Below are 22,691 nucleotides of genomic sequence, written 5' to 3'. Positions count from 1 at the left end.
CTTCCCCACACTCTCTCTGTCTTTCTGTTTCTCCGTATAAAATATATTCCTTGAACTTTCCTTCACTCATTCACTTCCATTGTACCCTCTCTGATTTTAAATTCTTCTATTTTTGTAGTCCATGTGTTCGTCAAGACATTTATTATAATATTAGTATATACACACTCAAAACAGTCTATTACTATTTCACCAAAATCAGAAAAGAACTCACATTTCATATCCTATTACAATTTTACATCGCAATCATAGGCTATTATCATTCACATTTTTCTAAATTTTCATATTTTATCGAAAAGTATTTAAATATATCAATTGTTAGCTAATCCTAGCAAATTTTTTCAAAATAGAAAATTTCATAAACTTAATAAATTTGATTAAATTGAGTAAAAATCTTTAAAATGACACCAAACGCAGAAAAGAAGCAGACATCGGAGCCAATTTTCTACTTGCAAGGAAACTTCAATCACGGAATTTTGGTTCAAAAATTTTCCTGTCCATCCATGAAATCAATCCAATCACAAACAGATTTCTTTCACTCCTTAGCTTTGCGTGGCGCGTTGGCACATTTATCTGGGTCTGTATACTCGCTACAATTAGGGTCTTCTGTTGATAGAGTTCCATCTGTTCCTTGAATTGTCTGCGTTTCTCCATCATTGGGTTTGCAGTGGTTTCGCTGTCCCCTTCCCATTTGCAGTCGTTTGCTTTGCAGGTCACGTTTGTTGTGTAACGCTTGCTGTCTGCACGCGTCGCTAAAGTTTTCTGCCAAATTAGCCTCATGTGTTGCTGCAGAATATCGTTCGCTTGCTTCTACCCCGCCTTAAAAGCAGACAGATTGTTGCAGCGAAACTGCCACACGCCACTGTAAAAAAACCGCATGCAGCCGCTGAGGCCACCCTCCAGCTTTTGTCCCAACGAAAAAAGAATTTGAAACCGCGAGCAGCGGAAAGTGCAGAACTGAGATTCACAAAATCAAAATGAACAAAAGCGTAACGGCGGCGTAGTAAAAATGAATATCAAGAGAATTTAAGCAAAGATGTCTGCTGGAGGAAAAATAGTTAGAGTATTCATCGAGAAAGAGCAGCTGCATCATTAAAAAATTAAAACAAAAATTACAAATCGTAACCACAACCCGAATGACACTACCGCTAACATTTTCTAGCTTGCCTTTAGGTTTTTTGTCTGTTTTACTACATCGAACATACCAAAAAAACTAACCCAAAAAATTCAAAAAAAATCAACAGAAAACAAAAGAAAACAAAAGAAAAAAGAGAAAATTTTAAGCAACAAAAAATTGTACACACTCAAAATTTAACAAAAGCACACAATTTACGGGGAATTTAAAGGTGCTAAAGTGTGTCAGATATTGGTAAACGTTAGAATATTTCATAAAAATTGAGCAAATTTCTTAAATGTGTTATACTATAATCAAAAATACAAGCAAAACAGGGACCTTTTTAATGATAAAAGAATTACTTCCTGTGGTGTTTGTAGTTTTCCCATCATTTTCAGCTTTTACACCCTCTTTAAGTTTGCATTTACTATCTTTGAGCTCACAATCTTTGTCCTCTTTGCATTTTTTTCTTCTGTGTTTTCCTTGTATTTTTCTTCTGTTTTAGTATCTGGGTTTGTCTTTTGTGCTCTTTCCGCTACTTTGGCGGCGTGTTCTTTTGCGAAACAAAAATCAAGAGTTTTCGCAATTTCGCCGGCGCTGTTGGCTTCCTTTAAGTTTATCTTTGCTATACCGTTGTCTGCTTTGTAACTGATGTGCTCGTTTTCCAACGGTTTTAGATCTGAAGTTAAGGTTGCTTCGCCGTTGGGCAGCAAAGCCTTGACAGCTGAGGTTTGCTTGCTTTCCTCTTCGGAACTATTGGCTTGTCGGTGTTTGAATAGCTGGGCTATTTTTCGTAATGTCGCGTCACTTTATAGGTCATTTTTTCTCTTTTGAAGAGGTCGGGCGACTGTCTTTATGTTGATGTGTCGGTGCCGGCAAAGCAGGGCTGCTAATCTTTTAGTCGTTGTTAGGTTTTTTTTCGTCTGTGTTGTCATCTTCGCAGCCAGCATTTTTGCCAGCTGGCTTAAATAAGGTTGTTTTGGTCGGCCGGTCATTGCTCGTGTCACGCGTCGCTGACACTACTCCGAACGCTTTTGTTAGTTGCCCGAGCGGTGTGTTGTCATATGTCGGGGTTATCGCGCAGGCTCCTGGTTTCCTTGTGCTCATTGAGCCCGCACTGCCGAAGCTATTTTGAGCTTGTAGCTCGGTGGGTTGAATTTGGCATCGGGGATAAGCTGTATGTTTTCGATGTTGGGCAGTTCTATTATCGCTGTGGCTTCTTTGTGTGCTCCGGCTGTGACTTCGGTGTCGCAAGTGTTACTGTCTTTTCCATCGCCTGTGTCTTGTACGTCGCATTGGACGTCGCTGGCCCTGCTTAGGCCGGCCTAGCTGCTTTTCGGGTTTGATCCGCCGCTTAGAGTTAGTTTGTCTAGTGCAGACCTTATTAGTGTTCGTGTTTGCATCCTCTTGTCTTTGAGTGCGCTTAACAATTTCGTTACTGGGCCTCTACCAGCTTGAATAATCGCTTCTTGTTAGTGCATTGCTTCAGATCTTGCCACGAGAAAAGCTCCCACCGCTTGTTTCGTTGAAGTTGACGTTGAGCACGCATGGCTGATTGTCAGTTGGGTGAAGTCCGCCGCCAGATCTTTGAGGTTGTTGCTCGCTGCTTGTAATTGTCCTTCGAAGTGGCCTATTAACTTTTTTAGATACTGCAGTTCATGAAACGGTGTGGTGACAGCGCTAATCAAAGTTTCTGTGCTTGGGCATCTGCATGCTGTTCGATACAGATAAAAACAAGAGTTAGCGTCACCGCTGCTGTCGGCTTGAACATCGTCCGTTTCTCTAGCTACATTGACTAAAATTAAGGGATTTATGTGTATCACAGGGCTGAATTTCATACGGCGTGCTGAAAAGTATGTAGGACGTGCAAGTGCTGTTTAGAGCTGTGTGGCAGTCGTTCGTCACGCTGCTGGTGGGTGTTGCAATGGTGAGTTGGGTTATGCTTCATTTGTGTTTGTTTCAGTAATTGCATTAAACTGTTGTGGCTGTTTTTGATGCATCACGCTTCTCCTATTTACGTTCTGTGTTGTTGTAACCTTTAAGGTTGTAGCTGAATGACATACTCACTACGAATGCTCTTCCTGCTCACACTTCGCGTGTTTATTTTGGCTTACATCTATGATGTTTGTTCTGATGCATCCTTGAGGTTCATGGATGAACGTCAGACATATTTCTATGCATGGGAATTCAAATCTCATGTTTTGTTATTGGTTCTATTTTCTTTCAATTCTACATTGAATATCTGCGTAATAACTAGGAAGCATTGTTGTTTATCACGAAAAGGTTTGCAGTGTGTTACTGCCTTACATCCTTGTTTGTAATCGGACACTGTCGCTGAAGACTTGAAAACAGTGGACACAAAACCGCCTTCTTCCACTTTTTTGATTTGTAAACACGCGCCGTTCACTTTGTGTCGGCAACCACTTTTATATGGTTTACTTGATCCTTGAAAATTATTAATGACTGGTAAATATACCAATACAAGATTGGAAGAATATCGTCATTATTTCTCTTCGCTTCATAGAGATAATTCATAGCTTGACACACGTTCTATTCTAAGAAACTTCGGCGTTTTGTCTATTTTGTTATCCGCGATAACTCATTTGTATTTCCAGTTCTAAAATCCTTTTCAAGACAATGTTATATCATATCCAGCACATATCTGTCATTATTGCTACATTTGATGAGAATACTTCTAAATTGCTTCACAGTTTCTCAATCCGCTCCTCCTATCAGTTTCTCTTTTTTGTATTTCTTCACATTATAAAAAATAGGATTCGTCATCACATTAACAACCACTTTCCAAAGCACTATCTTCGCAGTGGATTATATCTATTTCCACATGAAATACGGAGCATATTTATTTTCGGTATAATTTCCTTTCATACTGTGCTATTTTCTCTTAGGTTATTTTATTCCATACTTTCGTTTATTCTTTTTTGTGTAATTTCTCTTCTACAGACAATGTATCGATTCCATGTGGCCTATACACCGCATTCTGCCTCCACTTCCTATCAATAACCATCACCTTCTTGTATAATGATACCCATATTTACATATGTGCTTAAACCTACACATATAAAAGCTCTTTCTATCACACTTACTCAATTACTGCAATTGCACACATAACATTGTTTTCAGTGCTTCCATTTTTTGTCATTAAATTCATTCTTCACCACAACTCTTATCATAACATTATTATAAACACACTCACAACACTATCCTATTATTATTATTATAGTATTAGTATATATACACTTACAGTGCACTTCTATTAATATCATAATTATTATATAACTCTAACTATAAAAAAATAATTAAAATATATCAGATTGTTTCAAATTTTTGTAGATTCTCTCAAAAATGAAGTATTTAATAAAACTAAGCGAAAAATCTTTTAATACTACCAAACTTAAAACAGAAGCAGCCATCAGAGAAATTTTCTTATTGACGAGAAAACTGGAATCACAGAATTTTTGTGTCTTTTTCATCCTTGTTATCTTTCCCACTTCTCTATACACAATAATTTTTGTTATCCTTGTTTACTGCCTCATATTCCAGTTGTGTTAGAAGTTTGCTGCAGTCAGGTTTGCCATCTTTCCCTCGTATTTCTCAATTTGCTTGCTCTGCTGCTTTTTGTTTGGTTTCCTCAATCAATGTGCACTCTTTGTCGTCTTTTCCTTTGGGGTTAAAAACGCGCCACTGACAGTTGAGCGGCATTAGACGTCGCCTGCCAGCGGTAGATCGGGCTGATGATGCTTCACCACTGATCATGATAATCTCCTACTTCCAAATAGGTCTCTTTTTATATTATTTCTTCTTTGAAAGCAAATCGTTTTGTGAGGCAAAACTGCCACGCGCCAGCATAAAAATTTTTTTTTGAGGCCGCGCGCAGAGAAAAATGCAGAGCTCAAATTCAAAAAAAGTGTTAGAAGTAGATCGTAACGATGTGGATATGAAATAAATATGTAAAAAATATGAAGAAGAAGATGCGTGTTGAGTGAAAAAGGCCTAGAGGTGACATACAGAAAGAGCCGCTGCATCACTAAGAAAAAATGACAAATTAAAAAAAATCCAAAAAAGGAGAATTAAAACATCTATCCGAATAACCCTAACTCTTACCCTAACTATAGCCATAACCCTATCTATCCTTCCTTTCTTTTGTTTTTGGTTTTAGCACAACTGCTGCCTGGTTCAGTGTAAATCTGAAGTTACGAAAAATAATATAAAACGCATAAAAGAGTTTAAAACCCCAATTTTTTTATAAAATTAATCCAACTCCAAAAACTTTAAAAAATGTGAAAAATGCCAAAAAAAATTTATAAATCTCAAAAATGTCTAACAAAAAAACCTTAACTCCAATAATCCTAAAAACCTCAACCTTAAAAATTCAAAAGTCACTCGAAAAATCGAAAACCAAAAATTGTCAAAAAAACCGAAATTTAACCCTAAAAATGGTCGCTAGAAATTTCAATCCTCCATAACCTCGCCATTTTTTTACCTTCTTGTTTTTCTGGAAAAAAATCAGCGACAAAAAAAGAGAAATTTTTATCAGATCAATTTTTTTTTGCAAAGTCACAATTTTACACAAACACACATTATTTTCGCGGAATTTTCAAGTGTTAAAATATATCCGAATAGCAAAACAGAAGGGGAAATATAAAAAGTTTTATAAAAGCAAAAATAAAAGCAAAAGAGGAGCCTTGTTAATGACATAAGAATTGCTTTCTGTGGTGTTTTCTGTTGTTTCTGTTGCTGTGGTCACTTTAACTTTGCAATCTTCATCTTTGAATTCACACCCATTCTTTTCCTTGTATTTGCCTCTGTCTTTTTTATTTCTGCATTCAGTTTCTTTGATTTTGTCGGTGCTTTCACCTGCTCTCTGGAATTCCTTGCTCTGGCTATTGCCGTGTTGGCTTTTATGCGAAAATGCTAGGGTTATTGCGTAGTTTGAATCACTTTCAGCCTTCGCTACGCTCGTGGTTACGGTTTGTTTACCAACAGTATATTTTATGTTGTCTGCGTTGAAAGTCGAAAAAAATTTGTCTTACAGTTTGGTCCCGGCGCCGCCAAACAGGCTTTTTATCTTTTCTGCTTTTTGGTCGGTGCTGTCATTGATATTTTCTCCTTTACCGAGTGTGAGGTAAATTACGTTCTGAACGTTGTGGTCGTTGCTCAGGGAATCGGCTGTTTCATCCGCTATCTTTCCTAGAAGTTTGGATGTTAGGGCTCTTAGGTTATAGGTGGCGCTTGCTACCTGGGTCCCAGTGGTGATGTAGTGGTCTTTTTCTTTGGATACGTTTACGAAGCCGTCGTTATCTTTCATTTTCACGTCCGTTGGTGCCGCTGTAGGTTGATTTAGTGCTAGTTTCGTTAAACCGGCACCGTTGGTTTCACTGCTTTTTATGGGTTTGTCTGCGCATTTGTTATTTTCGTTTGCTTGGTTACTGCCTGCGGTGAACGTACCTTTCGTTTCTATGTCCACACCAAGTTGAGGCATGCCAAATTTTGTTAGCGGTATCGCTTTCATTTTCGTTATTTTGGCCAGGTGGTGTCCTGCATCTACTAGCTTCGTCGCGCTCTGTTCCGTTACTGTGCACTCCGCTGTGGGTTTCTTGTCCAGTGTTGCTATTAGAAAGCACTTGACTGTTGTCGCGGCAAAGAGTACGTTGTCGCCAGCCGTTGTCGTCGACCCTGAGAAAGTTGCGGATTCCTGGGTGTTCATTATAAGCGACAGTGCTCGGACGTTGCCGCGTCGTTCGTTCAGCAAGGCTACCGCTGCTAGTAAGCTTGGTGTTTCTCGATTTAGGATCGCTGCCGCTGCAGTTGCTCGCTGGTCTGCAATGGCAGCTAACGAGGTTAGTACCGCCTGTTGCGTTTGGTCGGAGAACTGTGCCGCGGCTAGGGTTAGGTTCCTGGCTTCTGTGAGTAGGTCAGAATTTCGAGCTGCAGCTGTTTGTACATTTTTGATGTAATGATCTTGGACGGTCTGAAGCCACACCGCTTCATCACACGTGCTCTTTATTGCTTCGACTGAGGACTCTTCATCCTGTGCGAATACCGCGCCCACAAATGCCGCCAGAAAAACTGCGGACTTCCGGGCTTTTTGTCTTAGCATCTCTACAACTTGCTGTGTTTCGCTTTCCTAAAGTGAATTTTTGTAAGTTAAGAGTATCCACCTTGGTTTTTTGTGTGGTTAGGGAGACAGCTATTTGGTCTGTAGGTCTGGTCTGCCTCTTGCTGATGGCATCACCGGTGTCTTGTGTGGTTTTGTGGTTCAAAGAAAAATGTTTGTTGGCGATGACATGGATCGTGGATAGCTCCCTTTTCATATTGCATTTCCTTCCCTTTAACTGCTGGTTCTCAGCCAGTTATTGCCGCATTTGCCAGCGACGGGAAGTGGTCAGGGCTTTGGATAGCGCCTCTGAATAAGCCGTTGTGAATCTCCATTTTGGTTGTTCTTTTGTGTTGATCGATGATAGCGCTTTGAAAACTTGTGTTTTCGATGCCATTTTGGTTCGCGCACGCCGAAACTTTTGATCGAAACTGCGCAGGTACTCCAGGCTGTTGTTGCTCTGCTGTTTAATTATGGGACTCCGTTGCTGTTGTGAGCTTTTTGACACTCAAGTTCAAATGCGGATATGAACCTGTGAATCGGACGGAAAATGTGTGCTCTTAAACGTTGGTGCTGGCAGTTTCTGCCATGTTTCTTTGTATCTCACTTAGAGTCATTTACACTAATCTTGTCCACTTCCGCTGCAGGCGTATCGAATTTTTAATTTATCCCTCTGTCACTAAACCCTTATGTTTTTGCAAATAATCTAAAAAGCCCCTATATCTTAAATTTTTAACCTCAATGGCGTTCGCTTGTTTTATTTACTGCATTATTGACTCCAGGTGCCGCTTGTGGAATAACAATGTAACATTGCTTATTTTTACAAAAAAAGGTTAGCTTTTTTCTTATGTTTGAAATCCTAGGCGTGGATGTTCCTCTTTCTCTTAATAACTGGACATTTGTGCTTTGGGAGCTTTTGTTTATTGGATTGACTTGTTAATAACAACCGTCATTTGCTCAACATTGACTACTTTTATATAGATTGCTTGTTCCTTGAAATATCCTAATGCGTGTCCAGTATATCAATACGAAATTACAGGAATGTTGCTGTTAATTCCATCTAATTCATAAATCATCCCTCCATAAACATCCTGTGTTAATCATTTTCTTAGCTTTATTTTTCCTGTCCACTGTCATCCATTAGCAATTCTATTTGTATAGTTCTCCTTCCGATAATATTATGTTTTTTCCAACAATGTTTTCCATTATTAATAAATACGATAAGAAATTTTTATAACACCTCACAATTATCCAATACATTTCTGGGTATCTATAACTTTATATTAGAAACTCCAAACGGATTAAAAACATGATTGTCACCATTATATCCGTTTCTGTATCTATCAAGTTTTGAGTGAAATATGTTTTTTTTTTGAGGCTTGCCGGTTGATCGCACCGATCATTTTTAATTTCCTTTGTAGTCACACCTTCTAACTGTACAGCCAATTCAGGTCCATACTATATGTGTTTCATCTTTTTTTTCGTATGGACATTATGAACATTGAAGAAGAGTCGCTGCTACTAGTTTCCTTGAGAATACTTGCCTTTGTAACTTAAGTACTGCTTTTTCTTCCATTTGAGATATTTATTTTTATATTTGTGTGCTATATTTTGACTCCTTCTAAACATAGCGAGACCGAAAGCTTTAGGGGAACAAGAGCCTTGTATGAAACAGGTAGGCTACTGTGGTTTCTATAAGCTAAGGTAGATTCAATCAACCTCTACTAAGTCATCTTGTTTTCAGTTTACTGCTTCCGTCATTTGGGATGCACTTTCCACGTCTCTACCTGTCTTTGTTCTAGAAAAATAACAAAAAACTTAATTCTTTCCAATAATCTTGACAATTACCTCGAGTGTAAAGGGATACTAAGTGTCAGTGTGTCTTGACTACTTTTGAAGCAATGCCACCTTTTTTTGTTCTCAACGTTTATACTTCAGTGCGTATTTCCGTTTACTGCCAGTCTTTCAAACTTCGGTGCTGTTTTTGCTAGTTTCTGCACTGTTGGCTGCGATCAGTGAATTATTGCTTGGGTGCTGGATTTTCTTTCTCCTTACTTCTAGTTACTGGCTCATCTTCAAGAAAATAATACATTTTTAGGTAGTGAAATCTCTGAAATGTAGTGTCATATATCCAGATATTTCGGTGTATATATTTTTTTCTACCTTTCCCGTAACTTCCGATACTTTGCACATAACATAGCGCCAGAAGTTAACCTGGTCACTGAACTTTGTCTCTCCCTTATTTTTCCATTCGTCATCTCGTTGTGTATGATTATGACTAGCCTCAGTTTTTGTTCGCAACTGCTTCTGTTCAATATACCATCTCTCTTTCTGTATTTCCGTGTTTTCTCTAATAACATTAATCGTGTTATCTCTTTTACTCACTTACGTCCATTTCAACTCTTCTATTGTTTAAAATATTTTATATTCATCACTCATTTACTTTTTACCACAATTTTCATTGTAATATTAGTATATACACGCGGCCGCAACACTTTCCTATTATTATCATTATGATAATTATAATCATTATATCCCTAACTAATAGCCATAGAATAAACAAAATAAACCAGATAAAAATATCGACCGTATCCATAACCTATCACCCTACTGCTCTACGTCTATAGCCACTATCATACTGAATTTTTATATTTTTCAAATTCTCAATTCTACTAACTTGCACGTTTTGTAAAGCTTTTGCAAAAGTGTTAAGATAATTCAAAATCTCTTAAAATAAAAAATCTTTAAAATTGTAGAATTCTCAAGATCTTTAAAATGCTATGAAACTCACAAAATCAACAAGCAAAGAAAATTTCTTATTTTCAATGAAACTGGAGTCTTTGCATGTGTTGTCAATTTAATCGTATTTTTGTTTTTCTCCTGGAGCTGGTTCCGAATTTGCGGCCTTACAGTCTTTTTTCGTGCGGTCAGAGCACCTTTTACCTTTTTACCTTCTCCTTTCCTCACTGCTTCTTTTGCTGCCGCTTGTTTTCCTTCCTCCCCAATGTGCACTTTTTGTTTGCTTTGTCGTAAATACATCCAGTTTTTGTTTTGCATTCTTCTGCGTCTTTTTCTGAATTTCATTCTTTCTCTGTAAGCTCTGCTTGTTTTTTCTGTGTTTGCGGTTGCAGCCGCTGCTGTGTAGGTGGGGCTGTGGGTATGGCTATTGGCATTTCTTTGGCGAGTACGCCGGATGCTGCTGCTGAATATATTTCAACACTTGCTCCCTGCAGCGCCTGAATTTGCGCCTGAAGTGACTTAACGGCAGCGGCAGCTTCTTCTGCTTGTTTTAGCTGCCGCTGCGTCTGAGAGAGCTGAAAGCCATGGTAATGTCGCTAGGTCAGCTCCGGCGCTTTTTTTGAAAAAGTCGCTGTAGTCTATACACGTGTTCGTGTCCGTCCCTGCGCATGCTGTGCCGGTGCTGCTTGATTTGCCGAGCCAGACGCTGTTGTCTGAGCCGCTGGCCTTCTGCTTGAGCGCTGCTCACCATTGCGCCACGGCCGCGTAGATGGTGCCGGCAGTTGCCTTTGATTGTTCCCTCTTTCCGCAAGACTGCTGTAGTGCTGTCCAGCCTGTATTTATGCTGGGTTGGCTGTCGTGCGCAGTGTTGCTGTATGCGCCGCTGCATTGTTTTGTGGTTGCGTCCGCTCCTGTGCATATGCAAAAAAAATCTCCTGCTATCGACTTGCGGTTAGCTTTGGTCGCACAAAGCCCGGCCCAGCTTTCGCCGTTGGCTCCGAAGCTTTTTCCCAGAGTTGGTGTGCTTAGTTCACCATCGCCACCGTAAAGTGCTTTCCTCAGATTTTCGTTTATTTTGTTGCTTTTGTCGTCTGATAAGAAAGCTTTTAGTGGCTTCATTGTCCTCTCAAGCTGGGTTGCTTGTGCAGCAACCGCCCGTAATTGCTGCCTTGCAAGTTTTCGGTCGACCTCACTATTGATCTTTGGGTATTCTCCTTGCGGTTTCGTGCCTATGTTGAGCACCTTGATGTTGGCAAAAGCTTTGCGCCAGCCGTCCCATTTTTCTTTACCGCCAAGCTTGTCTGCTAGCGTCCTGTTGTCGCCGGTTGTCTCATCGTACGGTTTTGACCCTGCCTCGGAGTCAAAAAAAGCCTGCCATCGCGCATCAGCTACGGACATGTTTGCTGCTTGTATCTTGTCACTTAGTCCCTCAGCTTCGGGCGAGCCGGCCGGTGTCGTGAAGGTCGCTGATGCTGCTTCGGTCAAGGCGCACATGGCACGGTGTGCCGCCTCACTTTCGTCTGCGACGGCCTTGACTCTGTCTGTTGCTAGCATTATCAGGGCCACTAGTGCTGCGGCCCCTTGTTGGATCGACATTTTTAACTTCTGTCGTCGTAAGAAAAGAAGGTTAAAAGCGCTGGTGTGACACATTTGTCAACTAGTTCATTTCATCGCATAACGGAGGTTTGAAGCATTATTTCCAAAATATATATCACCTGTTCCAATAAACCGGTCCTGGGCCCCGACTTGAGTTGTTACAATATCCTATGAAAACAATATTTTGAGCTTACTTCCGCTTCGATTTGCAGTGCGGCGTTGATCAGTATTGCTGACCGTTTGTTTTTGCTTGAATTGCCACTGGTTCCAGTCGCCTTGTGTAGCAAAATGGTGCTACATGTGCTGCTTTCAGACGTTTATTTTTCTTATTGCGGTGTTCGCTGAATACGCGAGGAGCTGAATTATTCTTGGCCTCGTCGGCCTTTTGAAGCGCATACCGCAACGTTAGTAGAGTTTTTAGGGAGTATACAGTCAAATCTTTCCACGGGTTTTATTTTCCTTTTTTCAGCTTCGTGTACATGTTGCCACTGGGAGTTCTCCTGTGCGGATAGTTCTCTGTTTGTTACATTTGACTGCCATCTAAAGTCAAATGCGGTTGTGAAAATTTCTATCCGATTCTCTCATATTATAAGTTTCTTTAAATTCTGATCTAGTCCTTTATATTATAGTTTCCAAGTGCTATTTGTTTCGCTGTCAGTTTAAGTCTACAAATTTTTAACTGCGTTTCAAGTGCCGTGTTTAGTTGGAGAATGTTTAAAAAACACTCAGTTTAAGCATAAGAATCTCCACATTTCATTCTAAACTATACCTTACTATACTTGTATGAAAAAAATCAAGATATATGATTTATGGTTCTTAATGGCTTCTATCATATGCCAATTTTCTCGTCCTGTTTTCACTTTAAATAACAAAGTAATTCTTTTTTCTCTACAGAACAAAATTGATCTTGCGTTTTGTTTGGGATCATCTGATAGTAATTTGTGTCAAAAGCATTTTATAATGGATAAGTTGGGTCCAGAAAGTACCTTTCTTTTGCCATTTTATTGATTTAAGGTTTAAGTTGCGGCTTACCAACAATGTTTATATGAATTACTCACCCTTCGAAAGGAATGAATTCCTGCGAAGAATACTAATACATAATTGGAGAAGTATCAGAATAAACATTCTACTACTTATAATGCCCATCAAACACAACATATATACACCGTTTTTAGCAGTTTCTACGTTTTTATTTCCTCCTCTGCCTTTAACGGTAATCCATTACTAGTTCGTACGTTAAAATCTTCCTCCAGATGACATTATCTTGTGTGCAACAATTTTTACCATTACTATAATTAATTCGAAAAGGACTTTGATATTACACAACCCTGACTAAATTTCTCAATTATTCTTGTTACCACTCATATCTTTGTATTAGGATCCGCTATAAGACTTAAAAACAGTTGCTACCATCATTTCTGCGTTAGAATCTAATCATTTTGTAGTAGAATTCAGGGTGTCATTAGCTCCTCAACCTGATATATTATTTTCCACTGTGCTCTTCATTCTTGCATTCCGTTTTCTTACTCTATATTTTCTTTTCCATTTTTATCATATGTTTTGGCTGTCGATGAATTAGCAACATATATTTTCTTTGCACACTGGACTCTGTTTCTCCATGATTGTGCCTGCACCACCGCCTCGTATAGCTTTATATCTATCGTTATGTTTATGCTTCAAATTCTGCATATTGCCTTTTTTCATCTTTTTTTTACCGTTTCCTGTAATAATATTTATCTTTTTCGTTCACCTTACATTATTTTCTCGAAAATCACAATCACCGTCCTTGAACTGCTCATATTTCTAGCGTGCATTTAGTCTTCCCCACTTTTGTGAAAGTATTATAACATTACTAGATACACACCCATAACATTCATCTATAATTATCATTATTATTATCATTACTGCTCTTATTATAATATTCGTATATACACACTCACAACACTCTCCTCTTATTATTATTATTATTATTATTATTATTATTATTATTATTATTATTATTATTATTATTATTATCATCATCATCATCATCATAATTATCATAATAATAATAATAGTGATAATAATTATATTCCTAACCAGCATTCATTAAATAAAAAAAATAACCAAGTTAGAACAGCACTTATTTTTCATACACTATTACTCTATTACTTTGCACCCATATACCACTATTATACATATTTTACTTTAATTTCATAATTTTAAGAAATTGAGTGAAATTGAGCACATATCCTTAGAATTCTAAAATTCTACCAAACCTATAAAAGCGGAAACAATCAGAGGCAATCTCTTATTGACGGGGAAACTGGAATCTTTGCAAGTTTCACCCTCCCATTTGCAAGCAGTAGCTTTTCCGCCCTCTTTCAGTCCTTTCCCCTTGCATTTCTCCTCCTTCTTGTCTTCTGTTCCTGCTTGGGTTTCTCTTTCCACTTTTTTTTCTTTCAGTTTGCAGTGTTTTCCCTCAGACGCTTCACCGCCTTCCCATTTGCATTCTTCCTTTTCTTTGCAAAGTGTTGCTTTTTCTATCGCCTCGCATTGGTTTTTGATGGTTTATGTTGTTTTTGTGTCTGCACCACTTGCTTTTAAACGACCTTGCTGCTGACTTTTTTTTTTCTGTCAGCGTAAGCTGCGCCTGCGTGCGGAAGGCCTGTCTGCGCAATTCCTCAAGACGTGCTGTGAGGACCTGTCGGTTGCGTATTGCGTTGTCGTTGGCTCTTAGTTGTTTTGCTGCTAGTTTCATTTGCGTAATCCACGCTGATTCCTTTATCTTACCTATGTCCCCGGCCGCTGAGTCCTTGTTGAAAACACAGGCACCGCTGTTGGATTCCCCCGTGCATCCGTTGGCCGCGAATTTGCCGTAGTACAAACCGCTAGCCCCTGGTTTGAGTTTTGTCTGCAGTTGGTTAACCGCTGCTTCTAGGCTTTCTGGCTCCAGCTCCTCCTGGCTGCCTTCTGGACATTGTTTTATCAACGCCTTTAGCCAGGTTGCGCTGTCAGTCATTGTTGTTTTTCGAATCCCTGTGTCGGCTTGTTGACTGTGGCAGATTTTCAGGTTTCCTGAGTTCTCGCTCCCCTCCGCTGCGCAAATGCAGTACATAAACGCCGCTGCGGTGTTAGCTGTTGCCGACGCAGCTGCTTTGCCGCAAAGGTCGTCTCTGTTTGCTGAGTTTGCCGTTGTACCCGCGATTACATTGTCTGCAAGTTTTTCAGCGTCTGTTATGCCGCTGCCGAAGGCGGCGTCAGTTAGTATCTTTTTGATCGAATCTGGTTTTATTATCTCCAGGTCGGGTGTAGGGTTCTCCAGCTTGTGGACTATACTGTCAGCCTCTTCTAGTAGAGGCTGGATCGCGACGCGCAGTCTTTCTTTGCTTTCGTCAGATCCCTTTATTAGGCCCGCCGATTTGAGCTTGTTAGCTTCCGCGTCGTTCGGTTCTAATTTGTCTTCTGCATCTTTCCAGTGAGGCCAGCGGCGCTTCCTGATTTCTTTCACGGTCACGGTATCTTCGTCGTAGTCCGGGCGTTTGTTGTCTGATCCTTTCTTTGCAAAGTTTGCTCCCCCCCCAGCTTGCCGGACTTAGGCTTCTGTTTAGTTGCTGCATTTTGGTGTAAGCCACAGTTTCGCTCTCGTGTGTTGCCGCACCTTGATGGTTTGTTTCGCTATTCTTATCAGGCTGCAGAGGCTGAAAAAAACGTCGGAATTTTCACCTGCTGCCACGACGGCGCTAGCTGGCGCCACTGAAAGTACTCCTCGCAGTTCAGTTACAAGTGCTTTCGCTTTAGCTTCCAGCTGCATACCGTCTTTTTTTGTTTACTTCAGTTGAATTTTATTTAGAGCTGTAGTCGATGGTGTTCATGTTATGGAAAATGTTTGGTACCTCATTGGTGTTAGCCTGTTGGCATTTTGGTTTGTATTTAACACCGTTGTCTTTTATTTCTGAGTTGGGATGAATTCCCCTCTTGTTCTCTTTCAAACTTTATAGCCTTAAATAAGTCATCATATTAAGACGCATAACCACAACCTTGAGTGTATTTAAAAACACATTTTCTTCTATCAGCAGCGTAACTTTTAATTATGCCGATCTCTCTTGTACTAAATTGTCTCCTCCACAATTCATCATAACAAGTAAGTTTTTTCACAATAAATTTCGCTTTTTCTATCCAAAAATTCGGTTTTTTAAGGAAAATAAATAAATGTAGCCTTTCCAACTCAACAACTACTAGGAATATAAGAGAATATCTCCTCATCATCTAGTTCCATCATTCCTCTCTTCAAAAAAATCTTTGTCCAACAGCTTCTTCTTTAATCGCACTCCATATTGGTAAAGGTTTGTGGATGCTCTGTTCTGACAAAAATTCTTCATTCCCTTTCAATAAGTCTTCAAATGCATATTCAAATTCCTAAAATTCCCAGACTCTTGCAATTAATTCACCACCACTAAGATAAGGTTTTCTACTAGGGGATGGCTTTAGTAAATGAGGTAACTCTTTATTCTCTTCTTTCCTTTAACCGACTTTAAAGAACCCAATAGCATCTCTTCACATGATCTTTTACTATATCCTCTTTACTAAACTTCTCTTCATTTTCTGCAGTCTTTTTTAAAAAGTGTTCCACAGTAGTCCCAAAATTCTCTCCGTCACTAACAATAACATCAAATACATACAAATGAATAACAATATCCTCATCACTTGCATTCTGACTTTCTAAAAATTCCATAACTCATGTCGGTCTCGTAACATGGCTATACAAACCCCCCATTGTAATTGTAATAATTTCAACATGGCTTAGTTTAGCATTCAATATGGTCTTACACCATCCTTGAGTTGCATGAGTTTGAACTGCAACCAGAAACACTTTGGGATTCGTAGGCTCATTTTCTGTTATATTTCCCTTTGTGTCCTCATGAATAGATATTGAGCATAAACACTCTAAATTTAGTAACAACAGTATAAGTTTTTTAATATCATATTTAATATTCTAATCTAATATGAAACGTTGAATGTGTTGTGAGTATATACTTATATTATAATAAGAGCAGTGGAAAGTAAAGGCATAACTCAAATAAAGGTAGTTAAAAAATTGACGAAGCTTAATGGGAATAAGTGAGTGAATTGGGATGTTAAATGAAGTAAGATATGGGGAGAAGATATGTAATATGCGTAGTTTTTTATACAAATACTAAGACTGTCATAAATATACACAAAAAGGTGGGGAAAGCAATCACGGAAAGGCAGAGTCCAGTGCACAGGACACATATCATCGCTGATGTAGCTGCAGGAAGTAAAGCAGTATATGAAAACAAAAAAAGAAAATAAATAATAAAAAAAGAGTACATGATAGCAAAAGAACAAAAAAATACATCATGATAAGAAGATGATTCTCTATAGCTCACTGTAAAATAGTTTTTACAGTGGAAATATTAGTTTGCATTTTTCAATATGATAGTGAATCCTAATATTCAGCTGTGAAAAACCACAAAATATATAAGCAGATACAGTAGAAGTGGGAGGGATGGATTTATTAAATTGATGCAACACCAAGTTCTTCTTTTTCTAGGATATAATAATAATGACCAACACTTGGTGGTGAACAATATTATATTATTGGGAGGAGAATTTAAAACAATGATTATTATTGAATGACCGAGGATGCAAAAGAATAAAGAAGTAAAATAAATCTAAAGTCTCGCTAACATAAACTTAGTGAGAATTTTGATGAAGTTAAAAGAATTGAAAGCAAAACTCCACTAATTCCATACTGTTGTACAGAGGAGAAGTTAACACTATTCAGTGATCGAATGCCACATCTAAAGATCAAGAGTCAACCTCATTTAAAGTAGGGTATTAAAATGTCGCAGCATGAAAGGAAGCTGAATCAAGACCACAAGTCAGCCATAATAAATAGAAGAAACGGAAAACTAACCGCACCAGCGAGAAACAGCAGCTGTACCGGGTTGTTTCACCCGTATGTAATATATAATTACCACCAAGCAGCATCACCGACAAGTCATGAAGTTTGTACTTTTAGGTATAGAAATGTACGCTGTTTTTAAAGGAGTGAAGGACTGGACGTGTGGAGGAGGAGTATATATACAATAGATACAGACCGTTACGGATTTAAAATAATGTGGCAGTGCTCTTGAAAAATAACATTTACATCTTCTTGAAAGTTGGTTTCATAAAATTTTTATGCTTTGCAAACGACACTTTTCGAGCGACTCTGTCTGTAACACGGCGACCATAAAGCTTCATATAAATGTTATTTGTGATAAACATACAACCGTGGCTTTTGGATCCGTTAATACTTAAAAGGAGCGCAGCTACAGTCGAAGATATCACTACAGTCTTTTCTCTTTTTGCTAACTCACACCAAGCTAGCAAATAGCGACTGATGCGTTCTTTACTTCAAATATTCTTAACTGTGGCGGCTTCTCTCGTGGCAGGAGCAGCGATACAGAAAGCGGAGGCAGCGGCAGGTCAGGGCATACACGAAGAAGATTTTAATCCTTTGTGTGCTGTATCAGACGAGCTAAAAAAATCAGAAGGTTACGCTAAACATCTAATATCAGAACTTGACGCGGCGGCTTCAGTAGGAATCAACCAGGCACTAAGACTCAAGATATATGCCGAAACACTGTCTACTGCAACACAACGAACCAAGCTGAGGACCCTGGCCAACGCGTACATAGACTACTGCATAGCGGAATTTACGGACACAGTCAACAACTGTCAAACGGCTCTGGGGTACACGGCAGCAACAAATTACGTCGCAGCTGGTGTAGACGCGGTAATGGATCTTCTAATCGGAGCGGAGGCGGGCGCAGCAGGCGCCAACGGCGCGTGCACTCGGACAGGCGACGCTACATCGTCAACAGCAAAAACAAAGTCACAGCTAAATGCGGCGTGCACGGAACGCTACAAAGCAGACCGACCACACAACCCAGCGAAGAAGCCAACAGCAGCAAACGTAAGACTGGCACCACGCAGCGGAACAGCGCTAACATCGACCAACCACCAGACCTGTGCACTAACAAGCACGCAAAGTGACTGTCTTTTTCACAGCGGCCATGTCAATACAAGGACGATCGATTTCCTGGACGGCCTAGTGGGTTTAAAAAAGGACGGGCTAAAAACCAAGGCCTTTGACCCTTCTACGGCACAAGAGGCAACCCACCTTGCTCTTTTCACGGAAAAAACGGCACTGCAAACACTAAACGCGATCGAAGGCAAAGCGGGTGCAGCCGCGGGCAACAAAAGTACGGAACAACTTGCAACACTGTCGACCCTAGCGAGCCGCGCAGCAGCATCACAAGAAAAAAAAGACAGCGAAGGCGCAGAACTCAAAACCCAGGAATTTGGCGACGCAGGCAGCAAAATTAACCAAGCGTTGTGGCATGTAGTGGAAAAATTAGAGGTCGCAAAAGAAGCTTTACCAGAGGCTTCGGACAGAAAACTAGGTAGCATCAACAGCTTCCAAGAATTAACACGGGTTACGGGGTATTATGAAGCTCTAAAAGACCAGCAACTAGAAAAACTTCAAAAGCAGCTGACGGAGTTACAAGAAACTACCAAGAAGAAATCAAAAACCCGGGAACAAATTTGCAACGAAAAAAAAGATGCCGATACCTGCAAAGCTGACAAAAACTGCAAATATGACGAGACAAAAAAAGAAGAACCGCAATGCGTATTGAGTGACAAGGGTAAACAAGCAGCGAAAGAAGCAGAAAGTCATGCTGAAAAAGTTGGAAAAACCACAATCATCACAGGAAACAATTGTTTTGTCATTCATAAGGCACCCCTTTTGTTTGCATTTTTGCTTCTATGATAAAAATTGAAGAATTTTTCTTAATTTTGTGAATTTTTATAGAGAATTTAACAAATCTAAAATATTCGATATATTTTAACACTCTTGTAAAACCTATGCGAAATGTGAAAAATTCTAAAGTATTAAGTTTTTTATAATAACGGTTTATATATGTAAAACATTAGGTTGAGAGGGTATGAATAATTAGTGCTTTTCTGCTTTTGTTTGTTTTGTAAAAAATAGTTAGGGTTAACATAATAACACTAATAGTAATGATAGTGATAGTGGAGAGTTCCGTTGTGGTGTAAAAATAGTAATATTATAATAAAAGCGGTGGTGGAGAATAAATTTACAACCGAATTTGAAGGTTCTAAAACAAAGTTAGGTGTGGAATGGAAGTAAGTTAGTGACACAGTGGGTACAAGAATATTCTTATAAAAGGAAATGTAGAAAAATAGAGGATGATGAAGATGGAATATACGCAACAGTAAACGCAGAAATGACCAATGTAGTTTCGTGGGAAAGAATATGTAAACAAAGAATATCAAAAAGACGCGGCGCAGTTACATAGGAAATGTAGCAGCCATGTTGTACACAGTGGTATAAAAAGGAGAAGTTACTGACGTCAAAAGAAAAGAAACGGAGAATTATAAAAAGAGAATAAGAGACCTGTGATGAAAGCATGAAGAAGAGTTTTATTAAGTACAGAAATTTTATAATAATACTCCTTCCCCCCATAATGTCTAAGAGGCAAACTTTCACACAAATTCAGGTGACGGTTCATTCGTAAGAGTATATACAAAGACAAACCATTGATGGATCTCATCAAGAAACTTCAAAGAAAAAGTTCACAGTCAGTGCCACAGTTTCAAGAAAAGAGGGAATTTTCGGCAATAAACCAGGATAGCAGTGCGAACCGACAGTGTTATATCGTCATCAAAGATTCATTCAGACAAGACAGTCATCCTGCAATAGAAGAAAACAACGACAATAAATAATAGAACGTACAGATATGTATATGTGTAGAATGCTATAGATAATATCTTAAAGCCGATATTGTTTTTTACGTGGCATACTATTTTACTTATAACTGCTTTCTAGAGAAGCAGTGATCATTTCACCCCTTTCAGACACAATATCCGGCCAAAAGCACTAAGAAAAGGAAACTAACGCGCAGCATGCCATTCGGGAAGGAAGCACATATCACAGAAATACGAGATAGCTCTTTTGGATGCATAGATGCAACTTTATCGTATGCTAAGGCACCTGTATCTCTTTTATTAGTGACATTGGTCGTTACAAATGTAAAGCGATCTTCGGCACTGCACCAGAACAAACCGACCGTTATGGCACCATGACACACAGCAGATTATCTAAGAGAACTTGCAGCCAACGCACTGCAGATGATAACAACAGCATCAAAGCAGGCGCAACAAGAAACTGACAAAATTGCAAAGCTGCAGCTATTGGAAGCTGAAAAAAACGGCGCGCGATCGGCAACAACATGCCTGCTGGCTCCGGCAATCTCAGCAGACTCAAGTAAACTGTTGGAAAAAATAAACTAACACAGGCAAACTATATTCGAAGCGGCAGCGGCCGCTTACAGAATTTTCGGTAAAATAGAAGCAATTCACGACCTATCCACCGCGGCTATCCAAGACTCAGAGTACCTTAAAACATCAAGCGCGTACCAATACAAAAACTACTCCAAGATAAAACCAGCAGTAACACCGACGAAACACGGCTTCTGCATGAAAGGCGAGTCAAACAGGTAACAAGAAGCATCCAAAACAAATGCATCACCGGCAGGCACAAGATCCATAACTGTAATAGCATTCAAACCCTCGATTGTCGCAAAAGACGCAACAACCAGCCCACTAACTGTCTGCGGCTGTACCACCTGCACAGGCAAAAGATCACGAACCCACGCGTGCGTCTCAGCACAAACCACCAAGGTAGCTATGGTAGACGGCAGCGTCTTCGAACCAAAAAATTTGAAACTCAGCCGCAAATCCACCGACGGCAGCTCCGACTACTCAACGTCAAGCGAAACCTGCGCCATACCATCGCCAGCAACAATAAAAAGAGAACTCTCCAGCATCATGGCACTAGAAAAGGTGATGTCAGACCTTTCTACACTCACCGTCAGCGCAGAATTTCAACCATAATAGCAAGTAACAGACTTAAATAGCGGATGTCTCAAACAATAGAAGGTGAACAAACCAAGTACAGCGGAGCGACAAAAACTAAAGTGGACAATTTACTAAAGGCACCAATTGGCGAAAGTGCCGAAAAACTTAAAACACAGTAGGGAAATCGGTTAACGAACTGACACCACCCAAAGCCGCCGTTTGTTGAAATGGTGACAGACAAATGAAAGCAATAACAGCACCATAAGACACTACAGATGCAACAACATATTGCACTGATCGTCACTTTATTGAGCAACAGGAACAAAAAAACACAAGCAAATCCTTTTTATCCCACCAAAACAAACAAGACAACAGATTCGACCAAAACAGCAGACGAATACGAAAAGCATACAACAGCTAAACCGTGAAAAGATGAAAAATGTTGTGATTTTGATGAGAAAAAAGACCCAAAATTATTTCCTAAACCTGAAACCGAAAAAAAAAATGAAAAGTCGTTTTCTAGCAATTTGAGAGTTTCTGCTCCTCAGGTATTTTCTGGGCTAATTTTTGTAGAATTTTAAATATCTTGGGTAAATTTTATGAAATTTATGAAACTTGCTACTTTGAGAGGATTGATATATTTCCTAAAATTTGATAAGCTTTAACTCCTTTTATAAAACTTTTTAAAACTGGTGAAAAATTTAAATTCAGAGAATATAGGACATTTGCATGATTGTGGCCTATGGGTGTATATTAGTATGGAGAAAGGGTTTGATAAAAGAGCGCTATTCCAATATAGATAATTTTGACCATTTTATGAATATCATGACTACAAGAGTGATAGAAATAATAATAACAACAGAAGAGTGTTGTGAGTGTGTATACATTAATGTTATAATGAGTATATCTGTGAAGGCTAAATGGACACTCAAAATAAAAGAAATTTTAACAATTATGAGAATGTAATGGGAGTGAGTGAGTGAGGCAGATTAGGTGTGTAAGAGTGCAAGATTTGAAAAGGAATATTATTAAAGAAAATTCGATGAAAAATAGAGAAAGAAATGAGTATGCCATATGCGCAACTTCTAACACGAGGATATGATAGAATGGACAATGAGGAAAAAACAGAGTTTAATGTAGAATCCAATTAGAGTCAATGCTCTATTAACAGCAAAGGAAGGTGCAAAACACGAGATA

The 22,691-nt window shown here is 39.1% G+C and overlaps 1 protein-coding gene and 7 pseudogenes across 1 annotated transcript, besides 5 other annotated features; 1 reads left to right on the top strand and 7 right to left on the bottom strand.

Annotated features, from left to right (window-relative positions):
• Positions 1–484: 484 nt before the first annotated feature.
• On the bottom strand, positions 485–762 carry Tb11.57.0085 (annotated as a pseudogene).
• Positions 763–1,239: 477 nt separating this feature from the next.
• Positions 1,240–1,274: a microsatellite.
• Positions 1,275–1,414: 140 nt separating this feature from the next.
• Positions 1,415–2,882, bottom strand: Tb11.57.0030 (annotated as a pseudogene).
• Positions 2,883–4,383: 1,501 nt separating this feature from the next.
• Positions 4,384–4,439: a sequence feature (AT_rich).
• A 67-nt stretch (positions 4,440–4,506) lies between these two features.
• Positions 4,507–4,819, bottom strand: Tb11.57.0086 (annotated as a pseudogene).
• Positions 4,820–5,217: 398 nt separating this feature from the next.
• Positions 5,218–5,255: a microsatellite.
• Positions 5,256–5,780: 525 nt separating this feature from the next.
• Positions 5,781–7,229, bottom strand: Tb11.57.0031 (annotated as a pseudogene).
• A 2,767-nt stretch (positions 7,230–9,996) lies between these two features.
• Tb11.57.0032 lies at positions 9,997–11,561 on the bottom strand (annotated as a pseudogene).
• Positions 11,562–13,439: 1,878 nt separating this feature from the next.
• Positions 13,440–13,478: a microsatellite.
• Positions 13,479–13,513: 35 nt separating this feature from the next.
• Positions 13,514–13,604: a microsatellite.
• Positions 13,605–13,802: 198 nt separating this feature from the next.
• Positions 13,803–15,354, bottom strand: Tb11.57.0033 (annotated as a pseudogene).
• A 179-nt stretch (positions 15,355–15,533) lies between these two features.
• Positions 15,534–16,536, bottom strand: Tb11.57.0034 (annotated as a pseudogene).
• Positions 16,537–17,949: 1,413 nt separating this feature from the next.
• On the top strand, positions 17,950–19,383 carry Tb11.57.0035 (variant surface glycoprotein; the record flags this gene model as incomplete). The annotated part of the gene is made up of 1 exon (XM_824668.1): positions 17,950–19,383. One exon carries the CDS (start codon positions 17,950–17,952, stop codon positions 19,381–19,383), a length of 1,434 nt encoding a protein of 477 aa, XP_829761.1.
• Positions 19,384–22,691: the final 3,308 nt, after the last annotated feature.

Source organism: Trypanosoma brucei (assembly GCF_000002445.2).
Source record: "Trypanosoma brucei brucei TREU927 chromosome 11 chr11_scaffold01 genomic scaffold, whole genome shotgun sequence".
Classification (NCBI taxonomy): domain Eukaryota; phylum Euglenozoa; class Kinetoplastea; order Trypanosomatida; family Trypanosomatidae; genus Trypanosoma; species Trypanosoma brucei.
The sequence above is the reverse complement of the archived record's forward strand: the minus strand, read 5'-3'. Positions and strand labels throughout refer to the sequence as shown.